Source organism: Poecile atricapillus, chromosome 2, assembly GCF_030490865.1.
Source record: "Poecile atricapillus isolate bPoeAtr1 chromosome 2, bPoeAtr1.hap1, whole genome shotgun sequence".
In the NCBI taxonomy this organism is placed as follows: Eukaryota; Metazoa; Chordata; class Aves; order Passeriformes; family Paridae; genus Poecile; species Poecile atricapillus.
Window position 1 is genome coordinate 6,252,440 of NC_081250.1, and position 18,426 is coordinate 6,270,865.

Genomic DNA, 18,426 nt, shown 5'->3' on the forward strand with positions numbered 1-18,426 from the left:
AAATTAAGTTTTCAAATTAACACAAAAATGCAGGCTAAACACTTCATTTAATTAGCTGCTCCCCAAGTCAGCCTTGTTTGTTTTTACTGTTTTGGGTTTTTGTTCTGCTGTTCAATACAAAGTAGGTCAACTGCAAATTTTTTAAATATAGAGTAGTAGTTTGTTACCAGACTTGAAAGATTATGGCTTGCTAAGCCTCCAGTCCAAAAGCCAAGGAAAAGCTTGGAGTTGGTCAGAGAAAGCTGTGCAGGAACCCTGAACTGTGCATGGCCAGGCAGCAGGAGGCCGCTCACCTCTACCAGGAGCACAGGAATTCACAACAAACAGCCCACACTGATTTGTTCAGGACGTGCAATTTATTTTAAATGACATTTTTGTTCTCTTAACAAGTCTACGCTCGTGACCTGAATAAATCCACTCCATCCTGACAGCACTCCCAGTCACAAGTCCACGTGAACAGTCCATAGCGCAGGAACTCCGGGTGGCTCTGCACACCCTTTACTCAATGGTTACAGAGGAAAAACACAGAGCAGGTTCTGACTGAAACCCAGGACTTCCCTTCCAAATAAAGCTGGCACTTGTATCTCCTTCCTGTGACCGGGCACAAAGCAAAGCAGAGCTGCTTGGCCACCCTGGAGTTCCAGTAGCAAAAACGTTTGGGATCACTCGCAAACAACTTCCCGAGCAACAGTCAAACAATCCATTGGCTCCAAGGATCTCACGCCTCCTCTTAAGGTCAGCAGGTGAACATTTTTCACAAAAAAAAAAACAAAACAAACTTGATATGGAGTAATCAACAAAAAATTATAAACAGAACATTTAAGGTTTGCAGCTATTTTATTTACAAGTATACATTTAACACAAAGAAACACTGATATCCAAGCCTAGTTAATAGTAGTGTAACAATATGCATCATTTTGATGATTATTCTAACCAACAAACTACACTGAAAAATTAATGCCAGTAAAATTCTTGGTCATAATATTAAGAAATACAATATATAAATTGAAAATATGATTGCTTAAAATTTGAAAATGGAAGTGAAGCCATTTGCACAGGAGTCAGAGTTTAACATAATCTGAAGAGAAAGGCTCCAAACCAACTGTTTATCTTTCAGGTTAACAGAAGAAAAAAAAATAAAATTAAAAAAAGAAAAAAAAAAAAAAAAGAAGCATAGTTTATCCTTAAAGATAATGGGCAGTTTTGCTTCTCCAGGTAGAATGTATTCCCAGTGTTTTCAGGTTCTGCAGTGGAATTACATTACTGAGCATGAAGACTTCCCTTGTGAAGCTGCCCCATCGATTTTTTCTGCCTCCAAAATTATCCTCTTAAAAACATCAACGGCAGTCTGCAAAGAGAGAGCACACCATTAGGAGGGAAGAGGGGACTGCCCACTTACTGAAAGAACAACTGAAAAAATGTTAGCAGTTTCACCAACTACGTCAGCAGATAAACTCATATCCAATGCTTATTCCAAAAGTGAGGAGGGCAAACACAGTAATTTTGGTTTCAAAGGGAAGTGCAAACCTCTATCCACAGCAATCCTTGGCAGGGAGGGGAGGCACAAACTGAGCCAGATTCACAACAGAGCTAATAACTGTAATCACCTCACTTTGCCTGGTGAGCCTGCCCTGGTGACTGACAGCACAGAACGTTTGGATGCTGTGCTGCTCCAGAAAACCAACCAATCCGTTTGCTCTCAGTAATCTTTAAGATAAGGAACAATTACAGAAGGCAGTAGATTTTTCAGGTCTCAACACTGACTTTGCACAGCTCAGTATAAAGGGTGACTTTATTACACTTCGTTTTCTCATTGTCCCTATGAGTAAGATCAGTATTAGACACGGTGCAAGGACACAAGGGGAAAGCACAAACTGAACTATCACTAATATTAAGCAATATCCTTTGATAAAGACCTCCTGAGAGAAAAGGGGTTACATTTTAAATAGCCTGAACTGCATGACTAGAGCTTCAATGTGTGCATCTTCAGCTTGGAAATGGTCTCCTGACCATCTCAGGCTGCCATCTGATTCAACCTCTGGCCATCTACTTCAGGAATTCCAAGCACAGGAAAGTATTTATATAAAAGCAGTCATGCTAGAAAGAGGTTAAAAAGGGAGTTTTGCTGGTTTTAATCAGCAGGCTGAAGAGCACCCTGTGATTTATGGCTACATACTCTGATTTAACAGATGTTTTTCCACCTCCACAAGACATAATTCTTAACTGGATCACTTCCAAATTAATCTCATTGACTGAAGCCCCACAGCAATCTTAACAAGATTAGATTTAATGTTCAAGTTTCCCACATATATACTGTTTGTGCACAGTACGATCTCTGGAACTATTTAAAGTACTTCAACAGCTGGAAAATAGGGTATTCCTCCATATAATGGAGTTTCCTGCAATCCCAACAGAACCTGACAGAACTGGCTCGTTAGTTCAGTAATGATACAACACATTTCCTGGGCAAATTAAGACTTTAGGAGAACCATGGCCAGGACTGCAGTTGCTATCAAACTGCTTCCACTAATGACAAGTTTCCCTTAATCAAAACCTGGTGGTGCACTGATTTACAAATATACTGCACCATCATTTTTTTAGAGTCAAAATTTTCAATGGTTTCGTTTTAACACTCTTTTTGCCCATGTGTCACAGCACCCATTAAAACTCCACAACTTACTTTGTCAACCAAAAAGCTGTACATTCTGTCAAAGATGAGCTGTTTGAAGCACTAAGATGTGGGAGTTCACAGGGTATGTTAATTCATTTCACAGAAAATATGGATTCACTGGGAAGGTTTAATTACTGTCCTACAGTGAACGCCTTGGAATTTGTAATTCAGCTCAAACGTGCTGAAGAGTTTTAGATTGACCCTTTAAAAAACACAGGAAGATGTTTTGTGACAAAGAATAAAGGATGCAGCCAGACTTTATATGCATCTGCCTCCATATGGTCCAATTATGGAATGTGGGTCACACCCAGCCCACAGGAAGCCATCTGGCTTTTCCCTCTACCTTCCTCCCAGAGCAAACACAAGAGATGCCAGCCTGGGCAACACCTGCTGCCCACAGAGCCCAGCAGTGAGCAGGGGACACCAGAGGCTCAGCTGCTGCTGCAGATGTGCCCTCGGTGTGAGCAGGGCAGGCAGCTCGGGAGGCAGATTCCCTGCACGGGCAGGAATGTGCTGCCAGGAGCCAGCACGAGGGTGCAACCATCCAAATCCAGCCCACAGTGCTGGAGTCACCCTTTGGCAAGTGTTTTGTTTTTTCAAGGAGGAAACTCTCAGCTGTTCACACTACTGGTTTATCCTAGCACAGAACTGGGCACAGGAATTTGAACAATAGCCAGGTAGGTAAAATAGGGTTTTTTCTCCCTGTCCTTTGCCATTCCAAACATGTCAGATCCTTGGATTCCAAACTACTCTGAAGCATTTACTAAGCAGTGCATCTTCTGAGCTCCAAGACAAAGCTGCCCTTGAAAAAAGCAGCACAACCAAGCAATTATTTTTTAAGAGAGCTCCATTTTGGTAAGAAACAAATTTTTTGCTACATTCTTGCTCCTTATGCAATTTATCTAATGCACGTTGCGTAACTGGATGAAGACAATTTAGTTGCTTGTTACTTCCTAAATTCTTCCAGTAGAAGTTGGCTTCCAGCTTCACCTGGGTTTAAGACCACTTTGGATTCTGGCTGTATTTTCAAGAGTGACTTTATTGCACCAGGATTAAGATGAAGCACTCTATTACTGCCTAGATGTCACTGCCTAGGGAATTCCACAAGAAAAAAACTTGAAATTCCTGAAGTTAGCTGAAGCAGTTCAAGATGTCTGGTAATAATTAAGCATCTTAAGAAGATATGACAGTAACAGCCCAGCAGTCATCACAGTGTCTTTTCCATTAAGTGTCAGGACTGCCTTCCCAAAGCCCAGGGATTTCCCTTGATGACTGATGTGCTGGTGATATGCAGACTCCTCCCAAAGTCCTACCAGGTCACACATGTCTGGAGGAACTGGCACATACTCAAGTTTATCTGACCTTGAGAACTCCTGCCAGCCACTATCATTTATCATCACTGCAGCTTTGATCTTTGCTTCTCTCACTTTCCATCTACTCCAAGTCATGCCATTTCTAGGATGTGTTATCTTTTGATAACTCTTGGCAGAATAGGCAGTTTGTTTAAGTTAATCTATAGAACTATTTTAATTGCCCAGTGTAATTTGGTTATTTATGCTCCATGGACTCTCACAGATGCTCCAAAATGGATTTTTAGAGGGGGTAAAGCAGAAAGGTAGAAAAGAGGGAAAAAAGCCTTTGCTATCAGGGACACCCCCTCTCCTCACCACTGTGAAGAGCATCATGTACACAACCACTCTCAGACCAGCACACCAGAAATTGTCACATTTCTGCTCCAAATCCTCCAAATACAGATGGGTCTTGGTTTCAGAGAGAATTAACAGATATACCCTCAGTCAAGAAGCTTTCAACTCTCTGCTCAGGTTTCAAATCCCTCATCCAGTTTAGCTCATGCCTAAAGCATAAACCAGCTTTCTGTTAAGCAAACAGAAGCTGAAGCCCTTTTGGAAGGAGTTTGGAATTAATCTGGATAGTCAAGTTACATTTGCAGTACCAAGCCAGTACAGGTGATTATTTGGATGAACCTCAATGCAAAAAGTGCCAACGAACTTCTTTTTCCAGCAATGCTGGCTTATATAAGGTGAACACTCAGTACCAGGAAAATGACAACACAGCTTGTTATCCAGTTCAAAACAAACCCTTCCCCCCCCAGACCAGACACAGCTTGAGAGTAAGAGAAGATACCCTGTCCTGACAGAAGTCTATTTATCAGCTCTTTTAATTCTGTCAGATTAGGATTTGGAGGAGAAAACCCAAATGAGTTCAGAAGTGCTACTGCTCCAGCTCACAGGGAGGGACGTTACAATGCCTGGTGTCTCCTTCTCCCCCAGCACCTCACAACTCCAGACTCCACACTTGGCTCTCAAAACTCAATCTTCCACCTCTTCAGAGCTGGAGATGTGTGAGAAGACTGAGGCAGCTGTGCCAGTGTTGGGCTCCTTCCCACTTCATTCCACACGTCCCAAGCCTCCAAAGGAAACACGCCAGAGAGCCTGAAGGATGGTCACATGCTGTGGGCACCTGTCTCAGAAGTGACATCTGATCTGCCAGACTTCTGAAGATGGACAAATTTACCAAGTGTATCCAGGTGTATTATATAGCAGGCATGAAGCAGGAATTGTGCTTGGGCACCTGCCTCTAACAACCTGCTCCTAAATGCAGAGGGATGGAATTTACAGCAACCTGTGACCACTGTTCTGAAGGATCCTGCTGAAAGGAAGATCTTTGACAGCCAGAATGCACAGGACTTCTGAATTCTTTTTGTGGGATTTGTCCAGGACTGTCCAGGATTTTGACTATCTGACATACAACTGCCATTCTGATTTCCCTGAAGGGTACCATGTTTGATATATAAACTCCAGCTGGGAGCTTAACTTAATACTGGAACACAAATACCTGGCAGTACAGGGGACTTTGTCAGTGCAGCAAGTTAACATACAGGACATAACAAGCATCCTACAAAGCTTGTAGCTTCTTTACAAAAAAAAAAAAAAAAAGAGACATTTTTCTCCTTGGTTCAAGAACAATAAAAACTCCAGAAAAGTTATCAGTAAGATATTTTTCTGCTGGATATGGATTGCTGTGGTGTTACACATTGAGAACATATGCCAAATGAAAGAGAGCACAGGCAACAGCTTTGCCTAATCCAGAAGTATTAAACTATTTAAAGGGGTGGAAAAAAAGACCAGACATTTTTAACAGGTTTATTCTTTACACTGTAAATTTAATTTCCTCTGGTATGCATTTGAAGCTCTCCAGAATAGAGAAGATATTGAGAAATTTCATGCTTCCATCATGTGCCGTTTTGACAAGGTTAATGCAAGTCTTAGCCAGAAACAGAAATACTGATAAACTAACTCCAAGTGTTCTATATCCCATAGCAAAAAAATAATCCAAGTTTTTCTTTCAGAGAAAAATCCAACTTTACTCAAGTAACTTGTAGTATTATTGACCATAATCAAACAAAATGATTATTCCCCCATTAGAGAGACTCAGCCTGCCCAGCACCTTAAAACACAGGGGTTCATCCTCTTACACCACCTCACTGCTCTGCCAGCAGTGACTCCTGTTTAATGTAACAGACCCTGTTCCACCCACCTCGTGGATATGAGTTTGTCACTAAGTGTTCTGATATGTTCAGTGAAGCTGAACTTTCAGTTCTTTCACTTCCTCATCCCATTGACACTTGCAGGGAAAAACTTGTGTACTGTGTACACATACCTGAGTGCAGACAGCCGTTCTGCTTCCATCTACACAAAATATCTGTACAGTGCATGCAAATATTTTAGCTTCCCTTATTTAGTGAAACTCTGAGTCATCCATTACACTGCTATTTGAATAAAGTGACTCTTAAATCCATTACCTGATTTTCTTTAGCAGAAGATTCCAAGAAAGCTGCATTCCAGGATTCTGCTAAAGCTTTCCCTTCTTCATAGCTGATCACCCTGACCAGAGAAAGAAAAATATCTTTCTTATAACTTGCAGAAGAATTGGAATCTGATATGTTAAAAAATACCTCAGAGTACCAAAGCACTTAAGTGTATTGTAATAGGAATGTCTTGTGAAGTCTGATCCAAAGCATTTGCTCTTGGCTGCTGTCAAATGCACTTCTGGGCCAGGTAAAACTGCTCTGTGACCCAGAAAAGCAGTTGTCCCAAAGTATTGCTTTGTTTTCATAATCTGTAATATCTGGTATTGCTGCTATGACAAATACACTTCTGTTACTTACTTTGAAAAAAACCCAGAGTGTTAAATGACTGTCCCTGGAACCTCACTGCAAAAATCAACATTACAACAGAAGTTCATGGCTCGTAGTTCACATTCTGAACACAACTCCTTTGCCAGTAACTTATTTTGACCTAAAATTTGATTTGAGCTCTGGAAAGCCAAGAATAAACCCAGCGCGCTGCAGCCACAGGAATGCGGGCTGCTGCCTTGCATTTCCCACATTCTGGAGTTCACATACCGTTCCATATGCAGGTCTTTTTTATTTCCAACCAGCATAATGGGTATTCTGTGAAAGAAAGTTCAGAACTTCAGAACAGTTACAGTATACTGAACAAAGCACTAGCAACATGCCTGCAATGAAATGAGATGAAAGTGTCACTACTTACTGGACTTTTCCCACCATATCCAATAACTTGCCATGGATAACTTTTATCACTTCAAAACTGCAAAATAAAGGGATGAAGTCACACATGCACTCTGATGTTTATCCTCAATACCCAATACACAAGCAATTAAATGCATATGTAGGTTGTGTTTAAAACTTACTCTATGTATGCACAACTACACAGATGCTGGAATGTGTAACAGCAGCAAACTGGTCCCAGCAGCAGCAGAGACCAGCCTGAGCCTACCCTTACAGCCTCCCCAGTTATGGTATTTGCAGAAATAAATAATATTATCCAGGACTGATGCATCTAACACACAATCACCCCAAGTCCCTCCCACCACTCATCTGGTTTGTATCTGCAGTGAGAAATTTAACTGCTGCAGTCCAACAGTCCTGGATGAGTATGTCAAATTAAAGCAAATTGGAAGAAAAAGTAATTAGTTAGGCAAGCTCCATCTTAAAAGAACACATTGTTTTTAATGAACATTTAGTTCATATATTTAATATGAAATAATTAATAATAAATAGTATTATTAAGTTTATTTATGTAAAAGCCAAAATGAGCTAAAATTCTGATTTTCTATGGAAAGTGAGTAAACTGATCTGCAAGATGGCACTGAAACAGTGATTACTCAAATACTCTTTGTCTCTTCCTCTACCATGTTGGTGAAGTTTGGATGACAGGAGGTAAGAAGCAGTACTATAGAATATCAAGTCAAAAACCTCTCTAACAAAATCCACTGCATTTGACATTTACTACTTTTGAGAACAAGCTATAAGTGGGGTTGAAGAGCAGATGTTGCACTCCTCTGGTTACACTATGGAAAAAATGCTGGTACATGAAGTGCACAACTTGGATTTAAGAGAGGCATAAGCTCAGGGATGAGACATGCAACTAGACAACAGAAAAGGGACCAAAACTTTTCCAGTTTCCAAGGTTGTTAGCTACAGACAGTGTCCTGACTTGTACTGCATTTCAATTAGAATTGAAACTCTTCAAAATAGAACAGCACTCAAACACACTTCCAGCTCAGAGCAATCAAAGACCTGGTGCCTAAAAACACCATTCAAAGCAGTAAAACTTCTCATTTCTAGAACAATAAACCCTACCACATTTAAGATGGATTTTCTGTCAAGTAGGTAAATTTGTCTGACTCCAGCAATAATATTTGAGTCTGTGTGGAACACAATGCTTCTCCATGCTCAGCTAATAGTTTCAGTGTATCCAATCAAGAAAATGAGTTCTTTGTAAACAGAAGCGTGACTTAGTCTGGCACAAATTGCTACTGGTAACTCAAGTAGGATACTACAGATTACACCATGGAAAATGTGGAATCAATGAAAAACGTGGACTCAATGAAAGGACTTTAGGGACACAAGGAGCTTATGCTGAAAGAGTTGTAGTGAAATTCTAGCCTTGAGAACTCATCTTGGATGCTCATAATTATTAAGAAAGTAAGAGCTGAATGGAGCTTGGCTGTGACAAGTATTGAGAGGCATCGCTACACACAGAACTACGTGAACCTGCAAACTGAATGAATAAAAATGCTACCAAAACCCATCTGCTGCAGACCACAAAACTGTTTCTCAGTCTGAAGCAAGGAGAAAGATCTTAGCACCCTATCCACAGGCTAACTGAATTCCTAAGACAGTACAATCACAGTTTCCTTTCCACTATTAGGTGTGTTGTTTCCAGCTAAGCCAGAAACATACCACACTGCAAAAACACACCCTAGCGAGTCCTTGCCTGAGGCTCTCGTGTACAATGCTGCCAGGAGCTCTTGAACCTGGGCTCTCCACTGCCCCACTTTGGGTGTCTGTTTGTTTAAAGATTGTTCACAAACTTCCTTTTTTAGTGAAAATACTACAAATAAAAAGCTGATCCTTGTTAACAAACCAAGGTGGAAACCACAGGAGAAGTGTTATTTAAACTCCAACACAATTCTGACACAGAAACGAGTTGCTAAGAACTGCCAGGAATGAAAGTAGCTTGACCAATTAATGTTCTAGAAAGCTTTCCAAATTAATAATGTTGAAAAGAGCAAGGACAAAAAGGAGCAAGGACTGACCAATCCAAAAATAGAACCATCACATCAAGCTGTGAAACTGTGGGATTTGGAGACTATAAGAGGTCCCTTCCAGTTCTGTCAAGCAAATGGGTTACAGCAAACAACTCAATGTGTGAAATACAAAAAATCCCCACATTACTAGCTGTCAGATAAATGTGTTACACAAAATCATGGAACCTAGCAAGATACAAAATTGGAATTTAATTAAGCTGAACTAGAGCAAAAGCAAAAGCCTTCCAGTAACCTTGCTGCTTAGAGCCTGGGAATATGAAAAATGTAGGGCATTAGCTTTCATTCAAGTCCTATTTAAACTTCCCACTGGAGGTTAACAGGGAAGCTGGTAACTGAAAAGAGCATTTCTATTAAGTCTGCTGTCAAAGCTCTCACTCAGCTGGATCAATATTTAGATCAATATACACACTTTGACAGAAGTCAGGACAGGTGATGACTGATCTCATTGTCTGGGCAAGTCATCAAAGCTACCAGAGTTCTGTGGAAGATCTTTCCTATCACCTAAACACACTGTCTTGATACAGAACATAAGGAATTGAACAAAACAGTATCATGGACATTTTGAAAGTTTAAGGAAGAAATTGCAAAAATAATAAAAACTTGGAATAAACTGATCAAGATTAAATACTGATGAAAAGACTTTTGAACTACAGCCTTAAGCTAGACTGTCCTGTTTGTATTTTTACCATAACTTGGTTTAACTGATTGAATGCTAGCACAGAAAACATGCTCATTTCTTCACCTGGTGAGCTCAAGACATCATGAGGCAACAACTGGAGTGGATGAGAAGAACAAGTCCTTAAATTGCCAAACAGGGAACAGCACAGAATCCTCTGAGCGATGTACATCAGTTTCAGTCAAAGGCACTTCTGTCCTCACAGCACCCATTTATCAATGATTTTTTGTATTTGCTTTAGGAGTGGAGCATTGTCTACTTAAGGCAGAGAATACTGACTCCTATTTCATACAAGTTACTCAGCACCAACACTGAACCTCTCACTAAAAAACCTCGACCCAACAGAGTTTGATAGTTTAGCATCTCTAGACACACAAAAGCCTAACACGTGCTTGCCCTTCTCTATTTCAGAACTGGAGATGAAAACCAAGAATGAAAAACTGTGAAATGTGTTCAACATTAAAGAACTTGCAAGCAGCAGAAGTTTATAGTCAGACTGTATCCTTCCTTTGAGAAGGAAAAAGAGCCAACTGGCAAGTTGCTTTACCTGTATTTTATGGCAGTCTATCAAAGAGCTTGAAATGACCAGCTTTGTTTGATTCAGATGAAAATATATGAAACACTTCAACACTTGTAAAAAGCTCATCAGCTGCCTTGAAACTAGAAGGGAAACATCAACTTCTCTTGTACTTGCTGAGACTGAAAGGTCTAAGGTCTTAATCACTTTCTTCAAACAAAAACTTCAGAAAATATTCAGCTGACCTAATAAAGATGCTGTACAATATTAGAAAATAAACACCTATTCAAGAATAAGCAGTATTTAAACAAAGCAAGATGACCAGAGGAATGGAGGAAATAACAGAAGATGACAAAGCCACACAAAAGCTTGATGTGTCTCGCATGACTCCAGGTACGATGGACTCTGGACAGGGAACAGCAAGGACAAGAGGGATACTCTGGGACAACCTTCAGGGAGGATTATTTGCAGCAGCACGCCAAGAGAAGATCTACAGTCCAAAGTCATCAATTGCTGTTTATATGAATATTTCTATGGTTAATCAGGACAATTCAATACAAGAAGTCAAAGGAATTTCAGGTACTGTAAAAAGCCACAAGGCTGAAGGAATGATCTAGCAACTAATTGAGCACTTCACACAAGTGTACTGTGCCCTTCAGCTTTGTATTTATGTCTGCCCTTGTATCTGATGCAAGAGCAATGAACTGTACTCATTTCTGAAATGATCCTTTGTACTTTTACTTACACCTCAAAACAATGTAGTTTAAGACTGTCTCATTTCTTACATGGTACCTTGCACATTAGCCTGCAAAGTCTCTGTGACATTAGGGTCTGAAGGGACATTTCTGGAAAAACATTAATATTCACTCCTACTATACTTCTAAGGGAACAAGATTAATTGAAATAGTCACACAAAATATAGCAGAGGCAGGAGCTAAACCCAGAAAATATTTCAAGAGAAGAACACAATAGATTTTATTACCTTTTTATTGACGTGACTGAATAAACAAGAATGTAGCCATTGATGTCTATGGAGTACGTCTGAGGAAATATGGAGTATTCATCCTGTGAAAGGAATATTGCATTTAAAATTAAGGGTGCCACAGTTCAGACCTTGATGCCATCAGATCACCATCAGGTAAATTGGTCATATCTCTCAGACATTTTGTATAGGTAGAATTTTAAGAATTTTTTCATCATAATGTCACATGTGACGTCTTTACCAAACCAAGTGAAAGCTGTAAGTCCATCTGTATACTCTACAGTTTAATCTACAGCTTTTATGGTTTATTCCCTCTAAGACTATGGATGAGCTGAAGCTCTTTCCAATCCTCTTATCCTGCTTAATTATCCCTTTGTATTAGGACAAAACATCCACTCCGTCCCACCACTAATTAGCAATTATGCCTCTTATCTTGCTGGTGATACATTTCAAAATCTTAATTTCAACAGCTGACAACAGGATTTAGCAGTTTGTAATTTCAAGTGACACTGATCACATCTAAATTACCTAAGGAATCTGGTAAGAAGTGAATAATTGTGGCTTACTAACTAATGCTTATCAAATGCAAAAAATACAGTTATTAGTTGCTTTATGACAACTGAAAGTTACATTATAGGACAAGTATTTACATAAATAAAAAAACAGGCAAAACCACCAGAAATTTACTCAGTGAATTTATTACCCCTCTAGAAAAGGACTGACCAAATAGGCAAACAAAACAAACTGACATATGGCAGGTAAAGCAACACAAATACTATGAATCCAATGTTAAAAACCTGTTCCAACAGATATTCCCAGGAAACATTTCCATTTTGACAAGAGCCATACTTCCTAATGTATGAGTTCTCAGATTGTTAAACCTATGCTTTGGAAGATGTTAATTTTAGCTGAAGATCAAATAACCTCTCTGTTATTGTCATGGCTGAACAGATGGAGCAGTGCAATCACACAGCTTAAATCTAGACAGCCAAAAGGAATCAAACTTCCCTTACTGGCAGAAGAGGAAAAACTCTTTATAAATCAACTTCACATATCCAGCCAAAAAAAGTTTGAAAGAATAACACTTGGCAAAAGCTGCCCTCATCTGCCTTTATTGCTACACACTGAGGGCAGCCCTCCCCCATCTCCTCTGAAATGCCAAAGTGCCACTCCAGTTGGATGTGATGTCCCAAAGTCAATACAGAAGAGATCTGAGCTAAGTCTGTGTAAAAAAGGTGAAAGTGCAACTCTGTAGTGGCTTGACTTTACCTGGAATTTCCCAGGACTGCCCCAGCTGGAATTTGGTGTTAGGTAAGATTTCCTTTTACACCCCTCTTCTGTGACCCTGTATCAAGACCCCTGTTCAACTGTACTGCACAAAGCTCAGTAAATAACCAGGAAAATAAAGAGCCACAAGACAGAGGAGGAATACCAAGAAAAGTAAGTGCCATAATCTCAACTGTTCCTAATTCACGACTTTATTTCTAGCTTTTTAGGAGATGGAAGGAAAGCTGCTATGCTCACTGCAACTTATGGGTCAAATTAAGAAATTTGTCAAGTGATAAAATAATGTTGCTACAATTTTTCAAGCCATAGCCAGGTTTTCAGAAGTATGTAACAAATCTGCAATATAATTCTTGCTGTGCTGTATACATATGAGGACTCCCTATGGGCCATTAAGCAAGACAGACGAGAAATAAATCTGTCCAAGCCACGCCTTCCATAACCCAACATCATCTCTCCCCTCTAACCCTGTGTGCCAGAAATCAAAGTTCAAATCGTTCCATGAAGAATTAAATCTGAAAATAACCACAGGCTGGGAAAAAAGCTGTTTAGGTTCCACAATACTGTATAACTTTAAATCAATCCTCAGCAATAGAGGTATGTTAGTGGTGAGTCACATTGCCTTCCCAGAAGGCAATTTCCTCCTCAAAGAGGAATTTTTCTTTTATCACTACGCTACACAATTGGAACTGTAACGCAAGTGCACTTACAATGGCAGTGAGTGACACCTATGGAGCTCATTCTGCTGCTCACACTCCTCAGCCTGCCCCTCTCTCACCCTCTCCTCAGCAGAGCATTCCCCATCCAGCAGTCCTGCTCCAGGACATGTGGCTGGTGGTGTGCTCAGACACCTCTGAGTGATTACACATGTTGCTGATAAGCACCAAGGGCTGACACCATATAAATACAGCACGACTACTCCCCAGTCACACAGCTCTCTTCCAAGAAAGCAATCAAACATACCTAGAAAGCTCCAACCCCTCTAAAGAGTCTCTCAGTTATGAGCAGGCATCCTGCAGCTTTAAAGCTTTAAGTACTGGCAGAGTATTTTACAACACTAACATTGTTTAACACTACTGATGGTTTGGAAAAACCCAAAGGCATAGTATGAGATCATGGAAGGCAAAAGCACGTAAGCAAAAAAAAAAAAAAAATTAGGATAAAAATACAAGGGTTTAGTGGTCCCTGATGTTTTTTTGTTTTCCCTAATATAGAGTCTCTCCAAAAAATACAGCACTCTCGTGCATGGGTTCAGCCAAGCAGCACCATGTAATGAACACCTGTACCTGCAAATAATGACCACCTGCACTTCCCAAAGCTCCCCAGCACGCTGCAGGACACCTGCTCCCTGTCATTATGTGGAGCTCAGACACACACGTGAACCATCATGTGAAAATGCAGACAAACTGCAGCAGTTTATTGGTAACTCTGTAAGTACCACCTACATGAATCTGTCTGCTCCCCATGACTGCTCCATGGATACAAGTCATGGCAGTGTAGCTGGAGCAGACAAATAAGAAAAAGCCATGAAAAATTTCCCCATGGTTTACTGAAGCACCATTTTTCATCTAAAGCAACACTGCTCATTTACTCTCTAAATACCACACAAGCTACTGAAGAACTTTTAGGACATCAGAGTTAAGGTAGTTTCCTCTTCCCTTTTTTAGGCACTCATTCAATAGATAGGAAAAAAAAAAAACAACCCAGTAACAAAACACAAACTAAAACCTTTAAACACTACAGAAAAAGTTCTTTAGTGTCTAAATAATTCAGGATCATTTTTAACTTTCACCTCTGAATGCACAGTCACTACCAACTTAGCTCAACAGGAGTATGAATACCTGTTGTCATAACTTGGAAGAAAGATTCAAAGAAAGATTAACTTACCTGGCCAGCAGTGTCAACCAGCTGAAGATGATATTCTTGGCCATTTACTGTGATCAGTTTTGTAAAAGCTAGAACAAACAAGAAACACATAAACAGGTCAGAATTACACACAAGGAAGAGATTAGAAGTCACTTGTCCATGCTATCATCAGCCAAAGCATGAAGAAAAAGAACTCCAGTTGGAGGTTTTTAAGTAGCAATAAAAGGTTGATCAGGTACTGTACTTTTAACTAGTCTATTGCAGATAGAAAAACTCAGAAATTTAAATTAAGATTTGAAATTTCAGATGATTCTCACACTGGATGCAACAGCTTCTTCTTTGCTCTCTTAAAAAGAAAGAGGGAATAAGAGGAATAAAAAGGGGGATTTCCATGCATTTTTACAAGATCCAGACAACCGTAATTTGTGGTAACACAAGACACTTAAATTCAGTTGGCATCAAAGCTAAGTTTGAACTTATTATAGGATCATTTCCTTGCTTTCCAAGCAGTTTAGCAAGATAAATTTCCTAAATGCAAATACCATGAAGTAAGTGATCTGGACTGAAAAAAGGAAAAATCTTTGGGGGCTAAAACACACAGAACTTATGATTATATTAAACCTAAATGATGACAACTAGCTAAGTTCACCATGTTGCTTTCACATTTGCTGTAGCTACCAGCCTATGCAGTCCCCAGTCACGAAGTACATTCAGTTCCTAAAAGTCCCTAAAAGTGATGAGAATTGCGGCTCTTCATTGGATTCATGAAATGCCAACGCGCTGTGAGCTGAGGAATCTTACTCAGTGTTTGTGTTATGCAACTGCAAAAGCAAACAGTGTCACAGCTCTTGCAGGAATAACGGCCCAACCAGAGCACAAAAACTTGGCTCTGGATGTCTTGTGTGGCCTTCAAGACACACTCCAGATGGCATTGCTGGGCACTACTGATACACTGAGTAAAGTCTGTGTTATCCTCTAGTTGGGGTGGTTTTCCCAGCTAATAACAGTCCTCAGAAACCTCATCTGTCACTGTAGTGATGAGCAGAGAAGCAGAGTCAGATGAACAGGGCACTTAGGTGAGCTGAGTTGGACAACAGCTTCCCAAAGCTGCACAGCTGAACGTTCCTGACCCTGCTGTGCAATCCTTGCCCACGCCTGAAGTTGATGGAGTTGGCCAACTTTCCTCCTCCCAGCCAAAGCTTGTCGCTCTATCAAGTCCCCACAATGTGAGCTTTATCTTGAATAAGTGGGCTGAAATAGCTGAAACTGGAGGTTTCAACCCACCTCATAAATCCAATCCTTGAAAAAAAGGAGCAATTGAAACAGCAAAGCCAAGTTAAATGTCTAAATTTAAGCTAAGTGTCTAAATCAATAAAGTGTATCTGTAGTTTCCATTACAAGATCAGCAAATGACATTTGAAATGGAGCCTCAAAGAGAGCTCCTGCCTTACCCTGGTTATCCCCTAAGATAGCTGCTTTAGCACATGTGCTGCCCTCAAATCAATCTGGACAATGTTGTTATCACTGCACAAAAGTTTTAGGTTATGAAACACAGATCCACAACAGCTCTTTGGCTTGGATGGATGCTGTGATGAGGACAAACTGTTTGAACAGATGTTAGCAGGCAGCATTGCTATATACAATATCACTGCTTGGAGTCAGAGGGAAAACAGACTCCTCTGGAGACACACTGCACTTACAGGTGTGTGCATGTAACAGCCTCTCCAGTCTCTTGACACTTCACATACACATCAAAGCACTTTGCAGTCAAAGTAGCTTCAAGGGCATCATGAAGTTAATATTTAAAAAGAGACAGACAGCAGTTTTCTCAGACTATTCTAGAAGCCTAGAAGAGACACAGCAACAATGTCATCATCATCATTACTGAAAGCAGAGTGTGACAGAGATAGAAGGGAAACAGTGAAGGAGTCACCACAGCCTGGTAAGGAGAGCTGTGAGTGCAGTGCAGAGCCTTGCAGCACTAAGCACAGCCCACTGTGTGAAGACAAATCTGCTTTGATGAAGTCACAGTTAATGACTTCCATTTCTTTGCTGAAGCTTTTAAAAACACACCCGGTTAAGAATTTAATTTTGTGAAAAACCTGGTCCCCTTGATCCAGTCAAAGTGTTCACTTCCAATTCCATTACCTATCATCCTGGGAATCTGCTGTGCTTGTGCAAAAAGACAAACAACAATATGATGCCTGCACAATTTGGCTCTTCCCGGCAGGCCAAGGACACTTTTCAGCAGACCTGACCTGACATTAAATCATAATGTGAGCATCTCCAAAACACTGCTCATCAACTGGAACACGGATTTTTGGAACAGTACATTCTTATACCTTCCAACACAACTCCGGTGATCATCACTACCTGAAGATCAAGTACATTGCAATTAGACCAGCATGAATGAAATGATTTGAATGTGCAACTCAGTGACAGCTGCTGTGGAAACAAGCCATTATGATTAAAAAAAAAAATCCCAAACAGTAACAGGCATAGAAATGCAGGCCTTTAGATCAATAGTGATACCAAGGAAAGGTACAGGAGTGATGTAACATCATTGCCATAATCTGGCTGGTAGCTAAATACAACCACTTTGCAAGGGTTCCTTAGTTACCACCTCCTGCGTCCCTTTCTACTTGCCTTCATTCCAAAGTCAATGCCTGCCACTAATCTACCAGGACATCTTTTAAAACACTGAGATGGTGTGATGCAACAGAGCTATTTTTAGTTTTCCTCAGAAGCTTCACTTGCACTCCTTAGAAGGCTGCTCCCCAGCAGCTCCTGAGAGAAGCACAGTTCACCCTTCCAGTGCAGTTGCCAAGGCATGTGTAGAAACTTAGCCTTGGAGATTCTCTGTCCAACTCATCTAAAAAGTGCCCCATCCACAACTAGTAGGGGTCCTTCAGCCCCCTGCCCCTTTCTAATATGCTTCTACTCACATTTGTATTAAAAAACATGGGATGGAGGTAGGAAGCATGGGGGAAGATGTTCCTTTCCTCAGGGAGTTAGTGAGGCCATTTAGGGGAGAAATTAAGATCACAGAGCTGTGAAACAATGCTAGAAGGCCCTCTAAAACTGCAACAAAAATTAAAAAGCAGCCAGGCAGGCTTTGGAGGACACATTTGACACCTGACCAATCAAGTAATCTTACTTGCAACACAAGACATCCCTGCAAAGATGATGTGAGTGTAGTTCAGTGCACATCTCCATCACCCATTCCTTCTGACCCATGTGAGTTTCAAATTCAGGTTCTAGTTTTCACTCCTGTAAAACTGTTGCGTCTTAATTTGCACCGGTCCTAGTTCATGCGAGTTGATCTGCCTGCAAAGCCCCATCCAGCCCAGTGTCCACACAGACTCCCTGCACATACTCCTGCTCTCCAAGGATCTTTCTTTCCAACATTCCTGCAAGGAGTTGTTCCACTCACTTCTCAACCTGCCTGTCTCAAGAATGGTCACCCATTGTGATGTGACTCTTGTTGGAACATTCTGACAGGGAAAGTTTCTTTCCCCAAGCAATTATCTCTCACCTCCAGCACCATCACAACAGGATACAAGTTACTCTGACAGGTTTAGAAGGAGCAACTGAATTCAAGATGCTCCTTAACTGAAATAAATTAACTTTCTGGTGCTAATGTAATATAAGCAGAGAAAAATGTAGCAGCAAAGCTGTCCTAACTTTCACAGACACTAAGCAAAATCTGATGCACTTTATTTTCCTTTTATCACTTCCAAAGGCAGAGATTTTCACACTTAAAACCTGAAATT

General features: G+C 40.5%; 1 protein-coding gene across 1 annotated transcript in view; it reads right to left on the reverse strand.

Moving 5' to 3' along the window:
* Positions 1-818: 818 nt before the first annotated feature.
* The window catches only part of RHEB (Ras homolog, mTORC1 binding), a 38,476-nt gene continuing 20,868 nt past the window's right edge, over positions 819-18,426 (reverse strand). Inside the window, exons 3-8 of the mRNA XM_058830923.1 lie at positions 14,675-14,742; positions 11,504-11,586; positions 7,246-7,302; positions 7,098-7,145; positions 6,495-6,576; positions 819-1,348 (exon numbers count right to left, since the gene is read on the reverse strand). Coding sequence (XP_058686906.1) covers positions 1,256-1,348; positions 6,495-6,576; positions 7,098-7,145; positions 7,246-7,302; positions 11,504-11,586; positions 14,675-14,742 — 431 coding nt within the window. The 3' untranslated portion in view covers positions 819-1,255. The remainder of the gene's footprint in view (positions 1,349-6,494; positions 6,577-7,097; positions 7,146-7,245; positions 7,303-11,503; positions 11,587-14,674; positions 14,743-18,426) is intronic.